This window comes from Dicentrarchus labrax, unplaced genomic scaffold (assembly GCF_905237075.1).
Source record: "Dicentrarchus labrax unplaced genomic scaffold, dlabrax2021, whole genome shotgun sequence".
NCBI classification, from domain to species: Eukaryota; Metazoa; Chordata; class Actinopteri; family Moronidae; genus Dicentrarchus; species Dicentrarchus labrax.
The window spans coordinates 15,263,719-15,287,580 of NW_026136706.1; the positions used below are offsets into that span (position 1 = coordinate 15,263,719).

Genomic DNA, 23,862 nt, shown 5'->3' on the forward strand with positions numbered 1-23,862 from the left:
GACACCCAGTGGCTGAAACCTCCATCTCACACACACACACACACACACACACACACACACACACATCCTCGTGTCAAGGATCCACAGTGGCGTTGGCGCTGATTCCTCTTTTTGGTCCTCGCTGTGCACCGTAGCACGCAGTTCCACAACGTGTGAGCAGAAAAGTGAAGACTTTTGGTTTTGAACAGCTAAAACTGCAGCTAGCACCGACTCAGCGGATCGTAAGTTAACTATTCCAGGTGGCGTTAAAGAGGCTTTTTAATGTGTTGTTTATAGTTTAGCTGTGAAATATTGTGTCGCTTCACTTTGAGGACACTTTCCTCGTGTAGCCTGTTTGAACAGCATGCTTTCTACCAGGAGAGTTAACGCACAGTGTAAACGACTGATTCAACATTACCTACCTAAGTAGTCCTTATAGCTAACTCAATATCATAGTGGATAAAAGCAGTCCTGCCGACGTGCTCGGACTTTTAGTGTGTGGACACACAGCTGGGAGCTAAGCTATGATAGCAGTTAGCTATCGAGCTAGCAGCAGCAGCATGACATCAGAGAAATGATGCTAATTATGGGCTAATTTTAAAACATTATTTTTTACTTTTAGATTTATTTTACTGGGTTAAGTTGTTGGAAGATATGTAACCAGCTGTTTGGTGTTATTTTGGGTTTATTTTCTTGCTGTTAAAGATTTTAAATTGTCTCATTATAGAATAATACAGTTGACCCCAGACAAGAGCTCCTGTTGCTGCTTATAGGAAAGAAGGGTTCAGGGCTTTCTAGATTACTCTACAAGATGGTTTCAATCAATAAAATGTCCAGAAATCTTATAACTGGGAAAAAGAAAACCTTGTGGTGTCTGTCCCTGCAGATATTTAGTAAATATCAGAGCCCCAAGGTGTCTTTCTCAGATGTCTGATCAACAAACCAAACCCACAAAACATTCAGTGTGCAGTGATTTGAAGTCCACACATATGAGAAGCTGGAAGTGGAGAATATTTTGCAATATGTAACTTAATTAGCAGATTATTTTTGCTTTCTGTAGATACTGGTATTCAAATTGTTTAATATGCTAATTCTTTTTATGTGTAAATTTACATAAATGTGTACTGTCCATCAAAGAGCTGTTAAGGTAATGTCTTAATTAAATATCACTTTTTTTTCCAACAGTACAGGTTACTGTTTGCTACTCAGACTCAGAAGTCATGGCAGAAAATAAAGAAGAGATGTCTTCAACTGAGATGAAAGTTGCACGACAAATAGAGGTAATTATTAGATTTAAAAATGAACTTTTTTATTTTGTGACGGTCTGTTAAATTCAGCTCTTACAATATCTCTCATTCCCACCTCTAGTACTACTTTGGGGATCACAATCTTCCAAGAGACAAGTTTCTCAAAGAACAACTGCAGCTCGATGATGGCTGGGTGACTCTGGAGACGATGCTTAAATTCAACAGGTTTGTTTTTCTCCTCTTCATCTCTGCAGTGAAACAGTTACTACATACTTTATCTTAATTTCACGTAATTCATTCACTAATTCTTCTCCTTTGCGTGAGCTCAGTACAGTTTAGAGTTAAGTTAAATCGGCTAAGAAGGTCGCTGTATTAAAACCAGAAAGTGTGTTTAAATGATGGTCATTATTTTGTTGCTTACATCCTATACAACACAAAACCAAGTAATGTTAGGGCTCTCCCAGAACACTCCTTACCATCGCAGGAAATAATTACTTCTTGTGGCAATCAGACTGGTCTACCTCGTGCAGAGATATGGACAGCAGAGGGTACAGGGTGCTGAGGCGGCTCCAATCTCCATTTCAGCTCTTTGTTTAATCTCGCTTGTTCTCTGTGGATTACTGTCCCTCCTTGAACTACAATTATTACAACTCTCTTATTTACAGGACGCTATGGGACATGATGTACAGTGAAGGGACATTACGTGCAATATAATTCTGAATTAACCATATTTTTTGGCATTGTGTATATTTTGGATTTGCACCTTATTGATATTTTATGATAAAAACAAAGCATTATCTTTATATTATCTTGTCTTTCTTTGCCTGAACTGCCTGCTCACTGAAGACTTCTGAAATCTGAGCACAGACATCCAGTTATTCACCCCGCTAACACAGGAAATTCAGCTACAGCTAATTAATAAATTAAAGCTGACTGATATGAAATGTTCTGACAATCTCTGCTTCAGTGCCCATCTAGTCCCATGTTTTACCGTCCTCTAGGGGGTTGTAGCCGTCTTTTGCACGTTCAGACATACATGTGCAAGAGGAAGTCCATGAAATAACAGGGCCTGGCTCTATTTGTACCTGTAGGTAATGTCAGTGTTTACCTGCAATAACACTTCTGTTAATGCATTGTTTGGGTGGCTCTCTGCCATTCGCACCACACCCTTAACCCAAAGGGAGTGTGTGAGAGGAACAGTGTTTTTCTTTATTATTATTATTATTGTGGATCACAACAGTGGTTGTCACTGACGACAACGTGTTTAAAAACCTCCCACCAACCCACTCCTGTGCTTTGCTTTCAACAGCTGATGAGGGAATATTTGTTTTGCCTGATTGGGGTCTCTCAACAGCACCACATGACTGAATCAGACACCGAAGCTTCAATAACAAGAGAGCAAAAAAAAGCAATTTTCATCAAGAAATGGAGATTGTTTGAATTTGCTAATGGGAGGAGTGGAGAACTTGAGGTTGTGTGACTGAGCAAGAAGAGAAATACAGTGATGACTAATCAGTTTGTGGACCCATTGTATGACTCACGACAAGCAGGACAAGATTAGCGCATGCCCTCACCCTGTCCCTGAAGTGCACTTGTTACCAGCCAGACTACATTTAGCCACAGCCTGCACATACAAAAACAGGCACACCTCATGAACAGAGGAACATTTTGCTGAATTGAAGAGATCCTCCTATTGACGACATGGCAAAATCCAACGGGTTAAAGTCTGTATATTTGGAATTATACACAGACAGAAGTCAGTTTGAGTCAGCTGTTTCGCTTTCTAATCAAGCCTAATTGCCTGAGAGAGGAGTGCAGCACTAATTCAGTTGCTAGTGATTTATTTTATTTCCCGTTGAGCCCCACAGATAGAGAAAATCCCAACATCTGTACTGTCTGAGACAAATCAAAGACGCTTATTAAAGGTCCAGTGTGTAACATTTAGGAGGCTTCATTGGCAGAAATTGATTTATAATATGCATGGGTATGTGTTCAGTCCTATGTATCTATATCTATAGATAGATAGATAATCAACTGAATCTACAATTACTCTGCTAGATGCCACTAAAACCTACACTAGACCTTTTAAAAGTAAGACATGCAATAGTGTGTAGTGTCTCCAATTTTGCTGAAACATCTGTCTTCTCTTCCCAGACTGAAGTCTTTAACTACGGATAGCAGCGTCATTGTTGCAGCTCTCCAGAAATCAAAGACTGGCCTCTTGGAAATCAGCGAAGACAAGACTAAAGTCAGGAGGTCTCCAAACAAACCTTTACCCGAACTGAATGATGAATACAAAGACACTCTCAAGCACAAATCTGTGTACATTGTAAGTTTTTAAATTACTCGCACACTAATTCAGAATTCTTATTTGAAATAAAACGTGTATCCTCCCTGTATGCTGGTTTATGTTTAATCAAACTGTTTTCGAGGTGTTGATTCAATTGTATGATCATTTTGGATATGAATAGGGTGGATAACGTAATAGAAACACCTGTCAGTGTAATGCAGTGCAACTCAACGGCACTACATCCTCCAAAAGCAACAATATTATATAAATTATAACCTTCAGGAAGGGAGGATACCTCAGGATTGTTGTATTAGACTGCTTTAGTTTACATTGAAAAGTGTTACAAGATGTAAAACTATAGATGAGGTGTATTTGTGCTCAACTTTTTTTTTATAAATGCATTGCCAAAAATTTCCTGGGTATACTGTCGTTGTTTCCCCGCATTATAACACTGTCTTTTCTCATCTAGAAAGGTTTTCCTCTCGAAACTACCCTGGATGAGATTCAGGAGTGGCTGAATGGGAAAGGCCCCATAGAAAACATTCAGATGAGGAGAAACCTGCAAAGGCAGTTCAAGGTATATTAAATATATTGCGTAACGATTCCAATTCTGTTTTTTTCAAGTGAATTTGGGGAGATTTATTTTTAATTCAATTAATTTTATTCCCAGGGATCAGTGTTTATCTGTTTTGACTCAGAAGAATCGTCTAAGAAGTTCCTAGAGCGTTCAGACACAAAATCATTCAAAGACAACGAGATGCTCGTGTTATCGAGGTAAGTTTTACTAATCCTTGGCTCAAGATTTCTCTACAGCGAATTGTGTTTTCAGAAATTCTGCAAAAGGGGAACAAATGAGTTGCATACAACTGTAGCTCTTTACATGAAACATCAAGTCCGTAGAGTCTGTCACGTCGTTACAGTGCATGTTCTGACAGGATTACAGGGCTTTTATTGTAGCATATGCTTCATTTAGTTATAGTTTAGTGATTTTAACATCTAGAATAATTCATCCATGGGCCAGATAAACTCTTGAGTATCACCGTATGTAATGATCACGTCATTGCTGTTCTGTTTCCAGAGAAGACTACCATGCCAAGAAAGCAGAAGAGAGAAAACATTACAAAGCAGAGACAAAAGCAAAAGCTAAACAGTGAGTACACAAAAAATACCTACCTGTCCTAAAAACATACTCTACATATTGTTCCACAATTACTGACCCTCCTCCAAAATTATTATTCAGGGACAAGGAACAGCAGCAGAAACATGCAGAAGATAAAGAAATGGTAAGATCCCCCCCGAAGTGTGTACAGGTTTCTCACTACGATGGACTCTGGTCACAGTGATGATGGTTTGTTGTTTCTGTTTCAGGGTCTACTTTTGGACGAACAGACAGGCTGCTTATTGAAGTTTTCAGGAGAGCTTGAAGATGTTTCAAGAGAAGACTTTCATGAATTGTTCTCTGGCCACGGAAAGATAAAGTGGGTTGATTTCACAAGAGGGGCCAAAGAGGTAAGTTAACTCTCCACCATTAAAGTCACACTCAGGGTAAAGAGATGCAACGTAGTTAAAAATGTGTTTTTTTGCTTTCAACAAGGGAACACTCCTGTTCGACGGGAACGCAAAGGAAGCGTTCGATAAGGCCAAAGAGGCAAGCGGAGCGGAATTGAAAATCAAGGACAACAGTGTTACGTGGCAGGTGCTTGAGGGAGATGAGGAGAAAGAGATGCTGAAGAAGATAATTGAAGCTCAGCAAGAATCCTACAACAGGACCAAAAGCAGAGGTAACAATTATTTTTCAAACTAGCAGCTGATGGAGAATGATTTGTAGCTCATCAGTGATTAGTGTATTGTATTTATGATTTGGTACTGATGTATTTTGTGTGTCCTTTAAGGTGGCAGAGGAAGGGGAGGCGGCAGAGGAAGAGGAGGCCGAAGGGGAAGAGGTGGCAGAGATCAAGGCAGAAATCAATACAGGGGCAAAAAGACGAAATTTGACAGTGACGATGATGACGGTGGTAAGTTCCACATCTTTCAGCAGGGGTCCCACTTCCACGTTGGTCCCCATTTTAAAAACAACCGTTGACAACATTGTTGATCATATCTGCTTTGTTTCCTCTAGAACCCGCAGCCACAAAGAGAGAACTAGAAGACGCTGACGGTCCTGCAGCAAAGGTTGCCAAAACTGAAAATGGATCTTAGTCAAAAGGTCGCACCCAGAAATACAATTTTTTTTTTTTGAAAACATTTATTATAAACAGTGAAAACGCAGAGGCAATTAAATCCATTCCAGTGAAAGCATCAGGTGTTGGAGAATCGTAGGAAGTCCACCTGGATGTCCACCTAGAGAACAATTGGCAAAAGCTTGGCGTCAGTTTTTCAGCCTTTTAAGTCCCTGTATATTGTGCCTCTCACATTATTTGTCTACCTTTTGTTTATCTTCTTAAGATGTCTTTTGATTTTATCATATTCAACATAAATGTGCTCTTTGAAAGTAATTTAATTTCATCAATTTCAATTAGTTGGTTTTGTAAGACCTGTGACATCTAGAGTCTGTGTGCCATTGTGTTTTTTTTTCCCTTGTAGATTTCCTACATTGAGTGAGATCATCTGCTTTGCTATTTTTTTAAGTTTGCATATGTGAATAGCAAATAAAACATTTATAAAAATGAATCAAGATCAGTTTGAATGGGTTTTGTTTTCCTGAAACTGTAGTGTGATGCATTTGTACAAGCTTACCGATTTCTTTTTGTGGAACTTGTAGGATGCCGGCAAATCATATCTTAGTTCTGTAAAGAGGGCACATAGTCAGTGTTTGAATGTGTTAACTGTAGAGAAGATGTACTGTATTATTCTTACCTGCTATTACTTCCATCTTCACTCCCCAGTCATTTGCCTTCTTTTGTATATGCTGTAATCAAAGGAGGGATGAACGTCAAGCATTTCAGTCTCCTTGCCAGAAATGAGACTTAACATTTGACTTAAGTAGTTTTTTTTCCAGGTATCTACTTTCTACATTTTGAAAACAGGCTCATAACTTTAGTGGAATTTTTTATATATATCTATATTTATTAATATTAGTTTTGCATCATTGCATGCCTTCTGAGCATCGGTGCAGATCACACAGGACAGACCAACAAGCCAAAAACAACAAAGATGAACAAATAAGACCAAACACAAGAAAGGGAGACTTGACCCTGTTTGAAGTAGAAATGTCCTTCAGAAATATGAAGAGTGCTTTTTACTTTTATACTAGGAGTACATTTTAGAGTCTGTACTTTTTCCCTTTTACTTGAGTAAAGAAGTTGAATCAGTACTTATACCTGAGTCTGTTTTTACACAAATGTCTGTACTTGAGTAGAGAACGTTTGTACTTTCCCACCTCTGGTTTTCAGCTTTACACAAAAAATGTTCAAATGTAATTTAATGGTCAGCAATCAGAGACCTGAAAGACTTCCTTACGAAGACTTGTAATGTGACAAAGAATTGCCTCAAAAGCTCTAAGACCACTGTGCTGTAAATGTGCCTGTATGGATACCGAGCTTACCTCTCGTGTTGATGTTTTATGAAGTGAATACACTGCTGTCTTTGCCATTGTTAAAGCGGCCCGTAGGAACTTCATGTCCATGCCTTCAATAAAGAATACAAACAAATGTCAAACTGCATGAAACTCGACTGGGCTAACACTAAATAAAAGGGTAAAAGGAGCGGTAAACATTTCACAAGGAGAATTACTCAGCCTGTGAAAACTGTTGTTAAATGTCTTGTGGCTTTAGAGACAGCTGTCTAATGCCATGTTCAGGTCATGTAGGGGTTACCATGGTTACCAGTTTCTGACTTATATAGTCATTGCAAAATGCAATGTGATTATGTTTGATTTTTCTGAAAGCTTTGGTTCATCCGACTTTGTGCCTGATAATACAGAAAAGATTGTATGTCCCAGTTAACACAAATATAATGAATATTGTGCCACATCATCATTAAAAACAACTCTGATCCACTAAGTAAGACGACAGGATGTGGTTACTGGAAAGAGATATTATGTGGTAATGGTTTTTTTTTTTTGTCACATTCAGCAATCCTCTAATTATCTAAACAGAATAATATTCACAGCATCAAGTCTGAGGAAATTGCATTAAAATCTGGAGTTTTGGGACCATTATAGGATATTTAATATACTATTCTTTTGAACAAATCTGGCTTAAAGTTCGCCACTAAATCAATTTAATATCCCAGATTTATGCACACAACGCGAGCTGAAGGGGCCACTGTCCCATTGTCTTTGGCAATGCAGTGAGAAAAAGTCTTTTTGTGAAAAGGTTAAAAAAAAAAAAAAGCGGTAGAAAAGATCTCAAAAGACTGGAGACCTGAGTTTTTTTATTTTAGCCAAACATGACAAAAGTGAAGAAATAATGACCGACATGCTCCACACTAAAAAGATCGATCGAAACCTTCACAAAGACTGACATATATTCTAAAAGGGAAACAAGATATGTTTACTGTTCAATGTACGGATCTATTAGATGATGAAGAGGAGGAATGAGTACTCCACGATGAAACCTTGCAATAATCTGAGCTCAGTTTAGTAAAGATAATAAAATACTTTAAATTCCAAACCTGCTCTTATGTTTATGTACATACAAAAGATTGTTTCACCTCTGAGAAGTTGTTCTTTGTGACTTTATTTTAAAGGCATTTCTTTGATGTACACATAACATATTCTATATTAAACATATGGGCTATATGTTGGAGTAGCCCTTTAAACTCACCTTGGTTGTGTTTTGTCCCAAACGGTGGATTCATTATGACTGTGTCAAACTTTTTGGCATAAGCGTCCGGCTGCAGAGAGCACAGGTCACACTGCAGCAGATCCACGGTACCGATCTCAAACTCCTCTGCGTTTCTTCTGAATATGTCCAGCGCGTCGTTGTCAATGTCGAAGCCGACGCACAGACTGAGGAAGAGGAGGAAGAGGAAGAGAGAAGGGAGGTGGGATGAGGAATGATTAGAAAGTACAGCTGTTATCCCAAATGTGTTGAGACGCCTCTCACCCTGCATCAAGCATCGCAGCCCCAACGCTGAGGACTCCGCAGCCACATCCCAGATCCGCCACTAGTTTACCCTCAATGTCATCAAACGTGCTCTGGATCGTGTAAAGCATGCATGCTGTGGAGAGTAAAGAAGACATTTCATTTCATTTTGCAGATTTAAAATGAAGAAAGCTCTCCAGTGAGGACCCGTTGTCAGCTCACCAGCGATATGAGGACTGGTTGGATATTGTTCCAGGAGGATTTTGGGCTCTTCAAATGTGTCCACCTGCTGTAAGTTACTCTCTAACTCTTTTAGTTTCATCGTTAGCGGCTGTGACCCCTGTGAGCTATTTCAAACGATTATTATTGAGCTGTGATTGTGTATGTTCAGCATGGTTGTGGACGACTTCCGCATGAGCGTGGGCATCGATCAAAACAATCCGACTTTGACCCCGGAACTTGTGATAGTAGTTCCCCCCACCTGCATTAGTTTAGCTTTTTACATAAAAAATAATTTACTGTATGTAAAGTTTCTTACAGGTGTCTTAGAATAGGAGTTAGTTCGTTACAATAGAAATGATACCATTACTGCAAGAAAATAATAATAAATAAAATTAAAAAAAAACGTAAAAATTAATAAATAATATATACAGCTATGATGAAATAAACAAATGACAACGTGACTGCAAGAAAACAATAATAATACATACATTTTTTTTAATAAATAACATACAAATTGGATTAAATATAAAATAATTAAAATGTGAAATAAAAGTAATGTACAAAAACGAGGGGAATTATTTAATTGGGTAATTAATATAAGTATATAACTTATTATATAAGTTATATATCAGTCTTATGATGGAGGGATGTTTAAAGCAGTTACCTAGAAACAAGAAAACAAAACAGCATTAATTACTGCGCATGCACCGAGCTGGTTAAAACCCGCAGGAAGCCGCAGACTCGACGAGAGCAAATACATTTAACTAATTTAACAGTTAATTAGATTTAAAAATAAATAAAAATAGTAAACACTTTCCTCCAACTAGATTCACGTTTACTTACTTTACTACGCGGATCGTAAATTACATATTTGGAAATCCGTCCGCGAACAACGACATAACCCCAGATATCGCGAGAAACCGCGAGAACATGGAAACAAGACAACAAAAATAAATTTGTGGACAACAAGCCAGAGTGCATGATGGCGGCGTCGCTGCTGCTGCGCCGGGACAAGAAAGCCACTGCCGCCCACTTGAAGGCAGACTTAAATCGGACTGACAACAGCTCCGGGGTCCGACAACTTCAGGAGCTTCTCGACGCTGTGCTAAATCCCGAAAAACCAGCGGCGGACACGGACGCTCTCGACTGGTGTAAATGTCTGCTCGCAGGAGGAGACGGTTTCGAGGAGTTCTGCAAAACGGTCCGGTCCTATGACAACGCGACTCTCTGCGGCTTGGTTTGGACCGCTAATTTCGTGGCGTACCGCTGCCGGACCTGTGGCATCTCTCCGTGCATGTCGCTGTGTGCTGAGTGCTTCAATAACGGAGACCACACGGGCCATGATTTCAACATGTTCCGGAGCCAGGCTGGCGGGGCCTGTGACTGTGGAGACGGTAATGTCATGCGAGAGAGTGGGTAAGTCCGAGCTAGCTGCTCTGTTAGCTATCGGCTGCTGTGTGACAGGTGTTGGTGGGATAAGTTGATTTAATTAAATGTCCCGATCGGTTTGGTTTGTGTCAGCTGGCTTTTTGATATTACGGTGCTCCTGTCTTTTATTGGTAGGAAACCTTCGACTAAGCAGCTCTGCTCAGAGGCTTTAGTCAGCCTTGCTAACCATAACAATAATTCTCCCACCATAAGCTGTAGTTTCTATTTATCTGTATGTGACTGCTTAGATATGGTCTGGGATTAATTATCGTGATACAAACCTGTCTTTTACTACTGAATTATAGTGGAGGGGTTGCTGTAATTTAACTATTTAATGTTAAATTAAATTAGTGTTTCTGTCCTGTACCTGACTGTATCTCCTTCCTTTATGCTTTTCCTCTTAGAAACCTATTGTAAATAATATTATTAATTATAGTTTAGATAAACAATATTGTATGACTGAGTCTAAATAATGCACAGTTATTGTCACAGGTTTTGTGTTGTTAATTTGAGTTTATTAATTAATTTGTGATATTACATTTTGAGAGGACTTTGCTGCTGACTGATGAGTCTCATTCAGATACAGTCTTGAGGAATATGAGCAAGAGATATATAACATTAGTAGATTGTGTGTTACTGTGGGTTAAACTATATGTATGGGCAAAAATAAAAATAACTCCCTGATGCTCACCTAATCCCAACATCCTAAACTTCAACCCCACCCAACATTCAAACCTTACATATATAAAAGCAAACAAAAATGTAACTAAATAATGTTACACCCGACAGGACCATTTTGAAGCATCTGCTTCTGAATTGCACTTAGTGTCGTGGTTTCACCTGTTAGAGTGAAGCTGAGTTGATACATTATTGGATTAATGAAAGAGAGACAGACAGCGATGGCTGCTTTGATCTGTGTGAGAGATCTGCAAGGTCAACATTTATTTGTTTTGTTTTTCTCTGACAGGTTTTGCAGACCACATCGGTTGAGAACGGGGGAGAATGTCCCTTCAATACCCCGAGACCTTCTCTTGATGTCTGAGATGGTTCTTCCTCGCTTCATCCTGTGTATCATACAGTATCTGAGAGATGGATACATTGAGCCAGGTGACGCTAGAGCTCCAACGATTAATTGATTTGTTGGCAACTATTAAATTAAGTGGTTAATAAAAATTTGCTAATTTTAGCCTCTGAAATGTAAATATTTTCTGATTTCTTTAGTCTTCTGTGACAGAAAACTTCATGCACCAAACAACTAATTGACTAATCGAGGAAATGATCGACTGATTAAGAAATAATGAAAATAACCATTAGTTACAGCTCGAGGTGACATCAGATAATAAACTTGACTTTAAATTATTCTGCATCCATACTGTCATTTACGTTAATTTTTACATTTTATATATGATGTGGATCTCCTGTTGCAAATCATATGCAAAACAGGACCTGCTGTGCAAGCCGGATACCAGTGTTATACAACTGTTTACATCCAAAATGACGTTGACAATGTACTAAGTCTGAAGGCTTATATCTCTTATCTTGCTTTGCCAGACACCTCAACTGAGAGAGATCTACAGAAAGTCCTGCAGCAGCTGGAGCCTCAGATCTCTTTCCTAGAGGAGCTCACGAAGATGGGAGGAGCAATGCGGACTGTACTGACAAAGATCTTGACCAATCAGCAGACATTCAAGGAGTTGAGCATGGGTAAATATCTACACCAGAGTTTGTGTTAGACCAACATAGGTTTATAGAGATTGAGCATTGTCATAGCACAGAAGTGTAGTGGTGTCTTTCTTGGTTTTGGGCACTTTTTTAAACGAAGTATTATTGTGTTGTTGTTTCCTTACTGTAGTCGGTTGCCAATACATTAATACCCCTAGGTTACTCATTAGGAAAAGCCAGAGTCTATTTAAGCATGTATAAACATTTTCTTTTTTTTTTTTACATCAAAATAATTGTTGTTCTAATTTCCGTTCTGCTTCACTGCTGCAGGCCAAGAGGAGAACTTGTATGCTAAAAAGAACTATGACAAGTATCTGTCAGCCTTGAAGAATTCAGGTCTGGTGTCTGTGGAGGAGAAAGGCCAAGGTGCTACAGCTGATGTCACTGTTGGTGCTGAAGGAGGTGCAGGAGCAATGGTCCTATTGGGTAAGATAACCATTACATATTATATGAAGCAAATTTTCATTTAACCGTCTATCAGCTGTTATGCAAAATGCTATTAAATCAAAAAGCAGTCAGATGATTGGTAGTAAAGTGTGCACGTATGCACATTATTCTGTGCCACCACAGTCCCATGAACCTGCAGTAACTACTTTCTCTAACACTTTCTACACACGTTATTCTTGAACTGCTTGTATCATATCTGTTCCAGATAATGTTCATGCATGATATCAGTTGGTTAAGGTCAACAAATAAAGTTTATCACCAAACAGCACAGACCATAGCATAGGGCTGCACTATTAAATTAAATATAGTTGAAATCACAGTATGGCTCAGCGCAATATCCAAATCATGCATTTTTTTTGATAAAAGGTATAAAGTTTGTGTTTGTTATACAAATCTTGTTCTCCAAATGTAAGAAAACGTTTGGTACAAATCCCTACAGATGTCACGACGTCATGAAATTTGTATTTTTTTTTCCAGTGAAACTGAAAATGCAAAAACACTAATTTCCACTAATTGTGACTCATATCGATATTGTAATATCTCTCCAGATGAATGCAATTTTTTAACCATATTTTGCAGCCCAACTACTTAACACTTCTTTCCAGAGAAATCCAACTTTGCACACATGATTTTGAAAGAACTAGAAAGTGTGTCACATCTTAATGTAACCCATATTTTATACTACTGTTTGAACAAATTGGTAGTTTTGCAGACTGTGATATGTCTGCATGTGTTTGTGCTGTGCCTTAAGAAGCTTCTAAAGGCTACTTCGCTAAATGGTTTTCTGGTTTTCTTTAGGAACCACTGCACCAGGGAGCCCAGATGAGTCTAATAAAGAGGTTTGTGCCAGCATCACACACATAATAGCAACATTTAACCATTTTCAATTTAACTTTAGTTTAGGGTCCAGAAGATTAGTCTGTAATTTTTTATTAATAGAAACTTTTGTTTTTTAAATGTAAAAAAAATCACCAGTGTTCAGAGCCTACATAGATATCTTAAATTAAGTATTTGTTTGGGATTTTTACTTGATATTTAGATTAGATGATTAAGATGTTACCAAAATGGATGTTAATGAATTTTTTGCCAATAAACATTTGAGGTTAGTCTATTTGATCTACAGTTAATTCAATATTTTGTACACTTGTTGGTTGAAATTGTTGTTGTTTTTTTCCTCTCAGGAGGACCAAGATGCAGGGCAGTCTGTTGGCCAGAGGAAGAGGGTTAAGCTGAGCAGCAGTACCAAAGGTAAATGTAAAGAAAATGTAATGAACCAGTATATATTACGTGAACCGTCCATCTTATTATGTGTCTTTTCTGCCCTCAGACCCGTGTATTATTGAATCTCTGAAGCATAAATGCTTCCTGGAGGAGTTGCTGTTTTGGACAATAAAATATGAGTTTCCTCAGAAGATGGTCACATTCTTACTCAACATGTTGCCAGATCAGGATTACAAGGTATTTTCTCTTCCATGGTAACATTTATTAGCAATGTCTGCTTTCACTTTTAGCTGTATGTCTGTTCTATAATTTCTTCATGGTTTAGACTCTTGGGTACTGAAGTGATGCTTTTAATATGTATTTGGTTTTGAAAGCAAATGGAATTCTCCTTTAAAGCCACAACATTGCAACAGTAAGCCTTAATTGTGGTATTGTTTTTTTTAACTCTTCCTGTCTGGCAGATCACCTTTACAAAAACATTTGTTCAGCATTATGCATTCATCATGAAAACACTGATGAAAAGCCACGAGTCGGACACAATGTCCAACCGCATTGTACATATTAGTGTGCAGCTGTTCAGCAACGAGGAGCTGGCTCGACATGTGACAGAGGAGTGTCAGCTGCTGGACATCATGGTCACAGTCCTCCTCTACATGATGGAGAGTTGCCTTATTAAAAGTGAGCTTCAGGGTAAGTTCTCCAAATGTGTCAGATTTTTACTTATTTTCATTTAACTCACCTCATCACCCTGCAAATTGTTTGTGTAAAGAACGAAGCAGGTGATTTTCAGCCTGAGATTTTCTGACTGGGTTTGTCAGAAGCGATTGTTGATCTTGCATCTGATCATTAACTTCTTTGGCAGTATGCATGGTGAGACTGAAACGCAGGTTCAAAGATTTCATGTCACAACTCAATATGTCAAAATGTATGCACCCACTAACAAAACCCAGTGTCATGGATTGACATCATACCAAGAGGTCATAGGCTCATCATTAGCTGAGTATTTATAAAGTCTGCACTTTGTCAATTTTAGATATGCAAAAAATGGGTACAGCAAGTCTGTGAAATGTGTTAAGAAGAAAAAACTGGACTGCTTTCAAAAGAGTGAAATGCAGCTGTTAATTTTGCTTTGTATTTTTAATCATTCTCAGTGCTGAAACAAAAACATGCACAGATGTTTCGTCCCTCTGGCCTTTCTCTTTGTGCAGGCCCTAAATGAAATAAGCCTGATTTAAAAAAAAATTAGAATTATTACTCCGTATTGACAGCCAGGTTTTGAGTTGTGTAACTTGTGAGTGTGTTCTCCTCCTCCACATATTCGCCTGTTTCTTTTGATGTGTTAAACATTTTTAAATAACAAAATATAAAATGAGCCAAAATGCAATTGACTTAATGTCTGTGTGTTTCCTTGTCTCTTGTTTTTTTTTTCCCCTTTAGATGAAGAGAACAGTCGCCATGTTGTGGTGAACTGCAGCGAGGCTCTGTTGAAGAACAACACCTACTGGCCATTAGTTAGTGACTTCATTAACATCCTCTCACACCAAAGTGTAGCGAAAAAGTTCCTAGAGGACCATTCATTGTTGATGCTGTGGATGAGCTTTGTATCGTTTTTCCAAGGTAAGTGAAAAGCCCTTCCACAATAAAAAGTTTGAATGCAGAACTAAATATCCATTGAAGGACAAATGCTGCATATATCTACCATCGATAATTCAGATTAGATGTTTTAGAGTTGAGACAGATAATCACGAAATAGAAGTTTGCTCTTTGATCCCAAAGCCTCCTCAGGTTGTGCCTATTACTTATGCTGCTGTTATTTGTTTGTCCTTGATTAATATTTGCTTTTGTACCCCTGACTATTCATTTCTGGCACTGCAGTGGTTTGATAAGGCCACTACACTATTGAATATATCTGTAATTTGTGATACAAACTTCATGAGGTCAAACACAACACTTTTAAAGTTTTTATTACTGCAGATTTCCAGTTAGACTTTATTTATCAACAGTATGCTCAGTAAGAAGTGCTTCTGATAATAATGTCATAGAAAAAGTGAGTTGTGGGGTGCATAACTCTTTGTAGTTATAATTGTGGTTTGTGCTGCACATTTGCCACGTGTACTCTTAACACGACCCTAAAAATAACACTCACCCCTGCACAGTGGGCTTGAGTATCCTCTTGCTGACGTTATGTGCAAGTGTCACTATTACATTGTATGTATGTCTGCTGCACTGCTCTTGCTTTAATCTCTGGTGTCTGATACTGATTTATTTGGCTCTCATAAGACCTATTCGGTTCAGAAGAATAGATATGTATTTGCTAATATGCTATGTATGCATACTGTAATTAATATGAGAAGAAATATATTTAGTTCTGCATTCAACTTCAGTACACAAGGTCTAGTCTTTGTGATTTATTTTAATCTATTGCTCATGTAAGCATTAAGAAGCCATGTGACATGTGGTCTAACCTCTGAACCATTTCCTGCTGTTATAGGTATGAACCTGAATAAGCGGGAGTTGAATGAACACGTGGAATTTGAGTCTCAGACATACTATGCAGCATTTGCAGCAGAGCTTGAGGCCTGTGCACAACCAATGTGGGGTCTCTTAACACACTGCAAAGTCAAAGTAGGTCCTATCTTTACACTCTTATCACCTGTATGTATTCCTAGTGATCTTAGTGAACAATTATTGGAACATGTATCTCTTAATTTGTCTGTAAACAGGAGACACAGGAGTACACTAAAACTGTGGTGCGTTACTGCTTGGAGACTCTGCAGATCTGGTTTGATGCCATTGGTTTCATTGACGAGGTAAATTAAAAAGCCAAAGCCCTTTATTTTAAAGCAAGCTTTCTCCTCTACCTGTTTCTAATGGCTTTTATATCTCTTATAGCCTGCTCCCAATCAAGTGACATTTCACCTGCCACTGCACCGCTACTATGCCATGTTCCTCAGTAAGGTATGTCAGAGGATCTTATCTCTTAAGACATGACTCTTTAGTAATTTGTGTGCATTTTAAATCTAATGGTTTGGTTGAAAATTCTCAGGCTGTAAAGTGCCAAGGCCTGGATCTGGACAGCCTCCTGCCTGACCAAGAGATGCTGATGAAGATCATGGTGCATCCGCTCCAAATCCAGGTAAAACACTAGAGGCCCACAAACAGATTTGTGGTTTGTATTCTTGTACTGTATATGTGGATCTCCTCCAGGTCTGTAGCCACGTTTTGACTAACACTTTTCTATGTGCGGCTGTAGGCGTGCCTGTCAGAGATCCACAGCAACATGTGGGTCAGGAATGGTCTCCAGATCAAGGGACAGGCCATGACCTACGTGCAGTCACACTTCTGCAACTCCATGATTGATCCAGACATTTATCTCCTCCAGGTTCGTATTGCCGTATCACGGATACTGTCAGTATCACTCAGAAGTTTATGTTAGTATTTATTTTGAATTCGTCTTTCAGGTCTGTGCATCAAGACTAGACCCGGACTACTTTATCTCAAGTGTTTTTGAGAGGTAAGCGCTGACTCTTATAATGGTTCTGGATTTTTAATTCAACACAGATCAGTATCATTGTATAGACTGTCTTCTCACACGCAGGTTCAAAGTGGTTGACTTGTTGACGATGGCCTCTCAGCATCAGAATGCTGTGTTAGACTCTGAGCAGGAAAGGCCGATGCTGGAAGGAGCATTGACCTTCCTGGTCATATTGACGAGCCTTCGCATTCATCTGGGTAAGTGGTAAAATAGAAGATGCATGCAGTCTACAGAGAGTACGAAATTAACCACAAATAATTTTGTACGTTTCTGACCAGCAATTCTAAGTGTCAACTGCAGTGAATCATAATTAGCAGCAAACTAAATAAATCATATTAAATCAAATACCTATATATCAATAAAATACCAAATTTGTATGTGAATGTTTAGTGAAACATAAGGTAGGGGTATCCCAAAATGCTAGTCAAAGTGTATTGTAGCCATATATTGTATAATGTTTTCTACAATAAATTGTATGTCTGAAGTGGCTCTGATTTTGCCCACCTACATTAGGTTAATTCTCCAGTCGGTGTCCTTGACTGAGGCACTGGCTCAGATCTGGTTGGTCCCTGGGTGCCCACTGCTCCCAGTACTAAGGATGGGTCAAATGCAGAGAATGAATTTGCCTACGGGGATAAAGGATAACTTAACTTAATGATGGTGCAGTGTTGTTGTTCTGCCCTTTAAGAAAACCCTTCTTCAGGCATCTTACACAAATAGAGGCTAGGTGTCACTGGTCACTGTCTTGACATATGCCAAATGTTGCTTGATAAGTAGAGGATGACACACTGCCAGAAATGTTGAAGGACTGGTATAGATAGTGCTCAACAGACTTTGTGATATGCCTGAATGATTTAAATCAATGTTGCAGTTTAAAAGAGTGAAACATTTGTTTGACGTAATGATGATGATTGATGAAAGCCCAAGTGGCTTAAAAGAAGCCGTTAAGTGACATTCTTCAGCTACATAACAACTATGAAATGCTGCTGTTGGTCGACAATGGAATTTTGTACGTACTGGAGATAAACAGACGCTGGCTGAATCTGGTCCAAAAATTCCTGCCATGACAGAGCTACACAAAAACACTCAAAGGAAAGCTGTGATGCAGCGTACCCCACCGTTTCATAGTAGTGTTAGTTAAAATGCTTGTAAAATGACTCTGACCCATCCTTCTGTTATAAATCCTCCTACCAAACCCAGGAAAACTGCATTATTTTAAACAAACCATGGCCACAGGCAGACTCTTGCTTAAACTGACTCAACATGATATTTACCCCACAGCCTCCACTCGGAGTTCTGCTAATTGGTTTTTAATGTTGGGTAGTAATCTTTGTCAGCTTGTCTTTACGTTCTGCTTCTCACTCTCACCAACAGGGATGACGGATGACGAGATTCTTCGAGCTGAGATGGTCTCGCAGTTGTGTATGAATGACCGTACACACAGTGCGCTGTTAGACCTTGTATCCTTCAGTACTTAACAAATATGTTAAAGAGTGACTTCATTACATTACATCCATTACAATCTTTTTTCCTTAAGAGTGTTTCCTTAGATTCCCGAGAATCCCAACCCAAAGAGTGGCATTGTACCAGGGAGTTGTAGTTTTGAGGAGATGCTCTCTGCTGTAGCTGACTTCAAAGCACCGGTGTTTGAGCCTGGAGGCTCCATGCAGCAGGGGATGTACACACCTAAAGGTAGGATGTTTGGGGTGAAGTTGAGGGCATGATTTACAAACGGACCATTGTAAGAAGTAACCTGTTAACCTTTTTGAAAAGTGCAGTGGGGGATGTCATTGGTGAAAACAATGTGGCTGTATTTAGGAACAAGGCACTCAGACAATAACATTTCTGATCTGAGATGCTGAATGCCTTCTGGTTGGTTGTGGTATCTGCACAAAGGGGTTTGTATCTGGGGGACAGACAAGCTCTTATCAAGAGCCAGACATGTCTGTCTTGTGCCCTCCACTGGCCAACAGTAGTGCTAGCAGTAACGAGGACTGCGACAGTCTGCAGGGAATTGGGTGTTTGGGACAAAATGTAAAAAACTGCAACAACAAACAAATGGTACAGTGTGCCTGTAATGCATTAAACACTGGGCTGTGTTTTCATATTTAATTGAAAATACATAGTATTTGCTTTTTTATTACCTACAACTCAAATAATTCATGAATCCATCAAAAGTCACTTTTTCTTTTTGTCCCTAGAAGCAGTTTAATACGTGTGTGTACCAAATTACATTACTTCTCTAGTAAGGATTCCAGTAAGGAGATCTTATATACACAATATTTTTTAACCTAATCTTAATTCTGGAGTAGCCTTTGATACATTGCTTATATTAGCTTTATTGTATTGATATAGTATGGCATATAATAGAAGCAAACTTATGCTCAATGCCTACTTGTGTGATATAAATATCTTACCCAACTCCCAGAGAAGAAAATAATGTATTATATTTTAGAACACACACTTTAAATTCTGACTTGTGGATAGAAATTTGTAAAATAACTATGAATATGAGGCCTTGATATGCTGAAAGTCTCGATCTGTGTCATCAGTCCTCAGCAGACCACTTGGGGGCAGCCTTACATCACTTACAAAGAGAAGGTGAAATAGAAAGAAAGTGAATCAATGTCACTTTGTACCAGAGGTTACAAAGCCTTTCTCTCCCTTTTCTCATCTAGCGGAGGTGTGGGAGAAGGAGTTTGACCCCATCATGGTTGTTCTCAGAACTGTCTATCGACGTGACGTCCAGTCAGCAATGGACAGATACTCGGCATTGTAAGTTAACACTGTCAACGTAATTTCCCCAAGTAAATGTTATTTTTTTAATATCATTTTAAAATTTAACAAACTGGGATTTTAATTAAAATATTTCTATCATTGTGTCACATAGTGTCCTTGTATTTTGCTTGACAGTACTCTGTTCTCTTGCTGGGAGTATTCATGATTGAACTGACCTGCTCTGTTCTTAGGGTCGCCTCTCTCACTTGCACATGTAGGGACATGATAAGAAAGGTCAGGTCTACCAGGTGCTCAAGTTGGTTCCAATTAGATAGCTGTCCAGAAAAATCAATATTACAGTCTAAATTGTAATAGAATTGAGGAAATATTTCTTGTTTGATTGTGGTACGGACGTCTCCCGAGACGAATGTGTCAGTGGAGGTGAAGGAGATACCGTGGGGGTTAATTTTATTGAAGGTTGCTGGAACGTGTAAAGATGCTAATTATAATGAAAGGTTCCCTCACTGAGTGCCCCTGTGTTTGAAATGGTGGTTGGGAAGATAACCTTCTTCTAATGGGATTTTAGCCTGGCCTTTTTTGGTATAGCTGTAATTGAAAATATGGATAGATTACTGATGTAGTTAATTGTACTTCTTTCACATACACCATGTGCTTTTCTGGGCCAGTTTTGGTGATACAGGCGAGATTAAACTGAGACATATTTCCTTGAAGCATACTGAAGCTGCCATTGCTACCGTCAGAGTCTGATACAGCCTCATGTTGCTCATTCACAGTGTTTGAATATGATGGATTGCCTGTCAGGCTGCCCCTGGTTTTATATAACAAAGATCCCTTCATCACTAATAGAGTGAGTGAATGTGCTGCCCATCAGCTGTTCTGTTGAATAGACTAAAACCTTTTGTGCAGTGAATTACTCTAAACAATGTAAAGTGTTACTTCATCAAACTGTTATTTCTTTCATCATCTTGCTTTATGTGAAAAAGTCAACCTTGTGTTGCATGTAAGCTAGCACATGCCCTAAAAGTTGTGGTAATGAATATGTTCTGTGTGTTTATTGTTTTTCTGATATTTTCTTTCTTGTTGATGATTATGTCACCTAGTTTAAAACAGTCTGGGATCCACACCGGCAACCCATGGCCACCGTACAAGGAGAGGACTCCTTTGCATCCGTGTTACAAAGGCCTAATCAAGCTGTTGCACTGCAAGACGCTTCACATTGTGATATTCACTCTCCTTTACAAGGTGAGCCTTTCAAGGACTATTCATGTGGTATACTACAGCGCTGCCCTTGCATCTCAATTTACTCCTTGAGCTTAATTAGGAGCACTTGTGTTTGCCATATTTGATTGGGGCAGATGTAATATGACGTGGCAATTAATTGGTGCTGACATGTTACAAGATATCGGTACAATACAGGACAGGCAAAGTGCTGAAGGTGCAGTGCAAAATGAACGGACCTCATAGTGTAGATGGGGCATAATGTGGAACCAAAAACACAAAAGCATTTGCATATTTGGTATCAGTAGTGGGGTAATATTATAATAATATTTGTCTGTAACATCACAATTCAAATTGTTTTTTATCCAATGCAAAATGGTAATGAACCAAGCTGACGGTTGTTTTTGTTCTTCATTGTAAACTAAATTATATGTTCTAGATATGGATGGATCACCAGAACATGTCTGAGCATGTGCTGTGCATGGTGCTGTACCTGATCGAGCTGGGCTTGGACAACCAGGTTCAAGACAACAAGGAGGACGAGGTTGGATCTGTGTGTTTGTGTTCCAACTATTCTCCTCACTGTGATGGCTTCTAGTGTCCAGCAGTGCCTTACAGTTGGTTCTCTATGCTTCCAGGAGCCGTGCATTGAGGAGCACTGCCATGACAGTTGGTTCCCTGGCACCAACCTCCTCTCCAATCTGCACCATGTCATCAACTTTGTGAGGGTTCGGGTTCCCGAGACAGCTCCCGAAGTGAAGAGAGAGGCCCCTCCCAGCACCAGCACTGAAGCTTCTTCTTATGGCCAGGTAAAAGATTGCTCCACTATATACAAACTGTACCATTGATTACAGTGTGATCTCACTGTAATTACAACTGGAAGTGAGACTTCTAGTGAGTTTGTCACTGACTGTATACTTCCTGTCAGGCTGTGAATTGAAGCAGTGGCTAAGGAAAAAAAGCTTAGTTCATCTAAGTGCTCAAGACCCAGATATTCTTCTCTGGAGTTTAAAGCTGGAAGTCCAATGATTATCGTCAGGTGCCAAAAAACCCACTCCAGTGCCAGTGTTGCTGTGTATCAGCTGGACTGCATTAGCAGGCAGTTGTCATTAGCTATAAACACTCGATGTGTTGCAGTCAGTTTTGTTTTGGTGTCATTTTGTGCTCCAGTAAATGGGTTTGGTGTGGCTCCTACACGCACAAAACTGTCGACCTTTTTATTGTGGATTGTGCAGCAAGTAAACAAAATGTACTAAAGGCAATATAAATAATAGTCATATTTCACACAGCATTTAGTGGCTGAATCTAAATAGAAAAGGTACTGTAGTGTCTCTAACAACACTTAAGTCTGTGAAAATTAAATGTTTCATAGTTTTCTCCTCCACCTGCTGCTACTTGATTATCAGCTGACTTGACGTCATACCTCCCACCTGCACTCCATTCATCTGAGTTTTCCTGCTCTTGCCACTATGTAACAAGCGGTGTGCCGGCAAAGCTAAATGGAGTGCAGCCAAAGACGGGGTCTTGTCATCTGTGTGAGGTTGCCAGGCAACCAGTGAAAACTACACTACTTGCTCTCGGGAAAGAAATGGTCCACAACTCAGTATTGTGAACACGTGTTTTCATTTTAGTTTTTGTACAGATTAACCAAAGGAGATCTAATGTGTTAATTAGTGAGCTTTATATGTGCACATCTTATTAACTCTAGACAGAGCCAGGCGAGCTCGTTCCACTTATCTCCACTCTTTGTTCTAAGCTAAGCTAACCGGCTGCTACCTGAAGCTTCATATTTACGGTACATAAGTAATAAGGGTGGTATTAAGCTTCTCATCTAACTCTCAGCAAGAAAATAAACAAGCCTATTTCCAAAATGTCAAACTGTTTGCTTAATATTTCACCAACCTAACAAGCACTAATTAAATACGGCTTCCTGCAATGCAGGGATTTGTTGTGATAAAGTACATAAATCATACAAAAACATATAAGTAAGTTCACTTATCAGACTTTACAGGTGGTGTTGACAACGCTTTGGGTCACATCCCTTAAGGACTCAATTCAAGATGGATTACTATGACATTTGGTACAGACGTTCAAGGCCCAGTGCCTTTGGTGTTCCCCTGACTTTTTCATGCTAAATATAACAATCAGTATCCTAGTAAGATAACATTAGCAAAAAACAACAACAACAAAAACACTATTGTTTTTTTTTCACATTTTCTTTGAGCTCTGCCCTGAGATGTGTACAGTTTATTTATAATCTTACCTAGTTTTTTTCTTTTTTTGGTACTTTCATGTTCCTCTTTCAGATCATTATTATTATTATTATTATTATTATTATTATTATTATTATTATTACTGTTCATTTTGCTGTACCTGCTCCACAGAACTCCAGGCGTCTTACAGGGAATTGGAGAGAGGTACATCCATTTCTATAAAAAGGCTGGTGGCTTTGATGCCACTAGCAGCTGCATTTGTCTACTTTTTATCTTTTATTATGAAAGACTTTCCTTGCACATGTTTGTTTTTGTGCTTTTCAAAGGACGTCTGCCTTTGTGTGTTAAGGTGTGTGTATAATGCTGTGCTTCAGCAGTTCCCCTCCCTCTTGACTGCTGAAACTAATTACATGTGTAATGCAGGTTTGGGTAAATGCTTTTTAACCGCATGTCAGTATGATTGATGTTGCCTTGACTGGCCTGTATGATGTATGTTTATTTAACATTGCAGCTCAGGTCCTTTTTTTGTCAGGTCAGGTCACGGCAATCCTTCAGATGGCTTGTGTGCTTTAAC

General features: G+C 39.0%; 3 protein-coding genes across 6 annotated transcripts in view; 2 read left to right on the forward strand and 1 right to left on the reverse strand.

Annotated features, from left to right (window-relative positions):
* Positions 1-68: 68 nt before the first annotated feature.
* On the forward strand, positions 69-6,186 carry ssb (small RNA binding exonuclease protection factor La). The gene is made up of 12 exons (XM_051403093.1): positions 69-221; positions 1,165-1,259; positions 1,348-1,451; positions 3,381-3,555; positions 3,986-4,093; positions 4,187-4,290; positions 4,595-4,666; positions 4,757-4,799; positions 4,885-5,025; positions 5,111-5,297; positions 5,409-5,531; positions 5,636-6,186. Exons 2-12 carry the CDS (start codon positions 1,200-1,202, stop codon positions 5,713-5,715), a joined length of 1,197 nt encoding a protein of 398 aa, XP_051259053.1. The 5' UTR covers positions 69-221; positions 1,165-1,199; the 3' UTR covers positions 5,716-6,186.
* mettl5 (methyltransferase 5, N6-adenosine) lies at positions 5,742-9,031 on the reverse strand. Its single transcript, XM_051403094.1, has 7 exons — positions 8,766-9,031; positions 8,565-8,679; positions 8,283-8,467; positions 7,061-7,143; positions 6,373-6,424; positions 6,253-6,302; positions 5,742-5,856 (listed from the first exon to the last, which is right to left on the reverse strand). The coding sequence occupies exons 1-7, from the start codon at positions 8,863-8,865 to the stop codon at positions 5,815-5,817; spliced, it is 627 nt and encodes a 208-aa protein (XP_051259054.1). The 5' UTR covers positions 8,866-9,031; the 3' UTR covers positions 5,742-5,814.
* Positions 9,032-9,508: 477 nt separating this feature from the next.
* The window catches only part of ubr3 (ubiquitin protein ligase E3 component n-recognin 3), a 42,181-nt gene continuing 27,827 nt past the window's right edge, over positions 9,509-23,862 (forward strand). Inside the window, exons 1-23 of one of the 4 annotated variants that reach the window (XM_051403089.1) lie at positions 9,509-10,181; positions 11,161-11,300; positions 11,745-11,897; positions 12,186-12,341; positions 13,161-13,201; positions 13,544-13,610; positions 13,690-13,820; positions 14,045-14,273; positions 15,021-15,200; positions 16,075-16,208; positions 16,307-16,393; positions 16,476-16,541; positions 16,630-16,719; positions 16,837-16,965; positions 17,045-17,097; positions 17,182-17,315; positions 18,493-18,578; positions 18,669-18,810; positions 19,797-19,893; positions 20,958-21,099; positions 21,515-21,619; positions 21,714-21,884; positions 23,460-23,492. In XM_051403089.1, coding sequence (XP_051259049.1) covers positions 9,745-10,181; positions 11,161-11,300; positions 11,745-11,897; positions 12,186-12,341; positions 13,161-13,201; positions 13,544-13,610; positions 13,690-13,820; positions 14,045-14,273; positions 15,021-15,200; positions 16,075-16,208; positions 16,307-16,393; positions 16,476-16,541; positions 16,630-16,719; positions 16,837-16,965; positions 17,045-17,097; positions 17,182-17,315; positions 18,493-18,578; positions 18,669-18,810; positions 19,797-19,893; positions 20,958-21,099; positions 21,515-21,619; positions 21,714-21,884; positions 23,460-23,492 — 3,003 coding nt within the window. In that variant the 5' untranslated portion in view covers positions 9,509-9,744. The remainder of the gene's footprint in view (positions 10,182-11,160; positions 11,301-11,744; positions 11,898-12,185; positions 12,342-13,160; positions 13,202-13,543; positions 13,611-13,689; positions 13,821-14,044; positions 14,274-15,020; positions 15,201-16,074; positions 16,209-16,306; positions 16,394-16,475; positions 16,542-16,629; positions 16,720-16,836; positions 16,966-17,044; positions 17,098-17,181; positions 17,316-18,492; positions 18,579-18,668; positions 18,811-19,796; positions 19,894-20,957; positions 21,100-21,514; positions 21,620-21,713; positions 21,885-23,459; positions 23,493-23,862) is intronic. The other 3 variants (XM_051403091.1, XM_051403090.1, XM_051403092.1) reach the window with 3 other exon arrangements.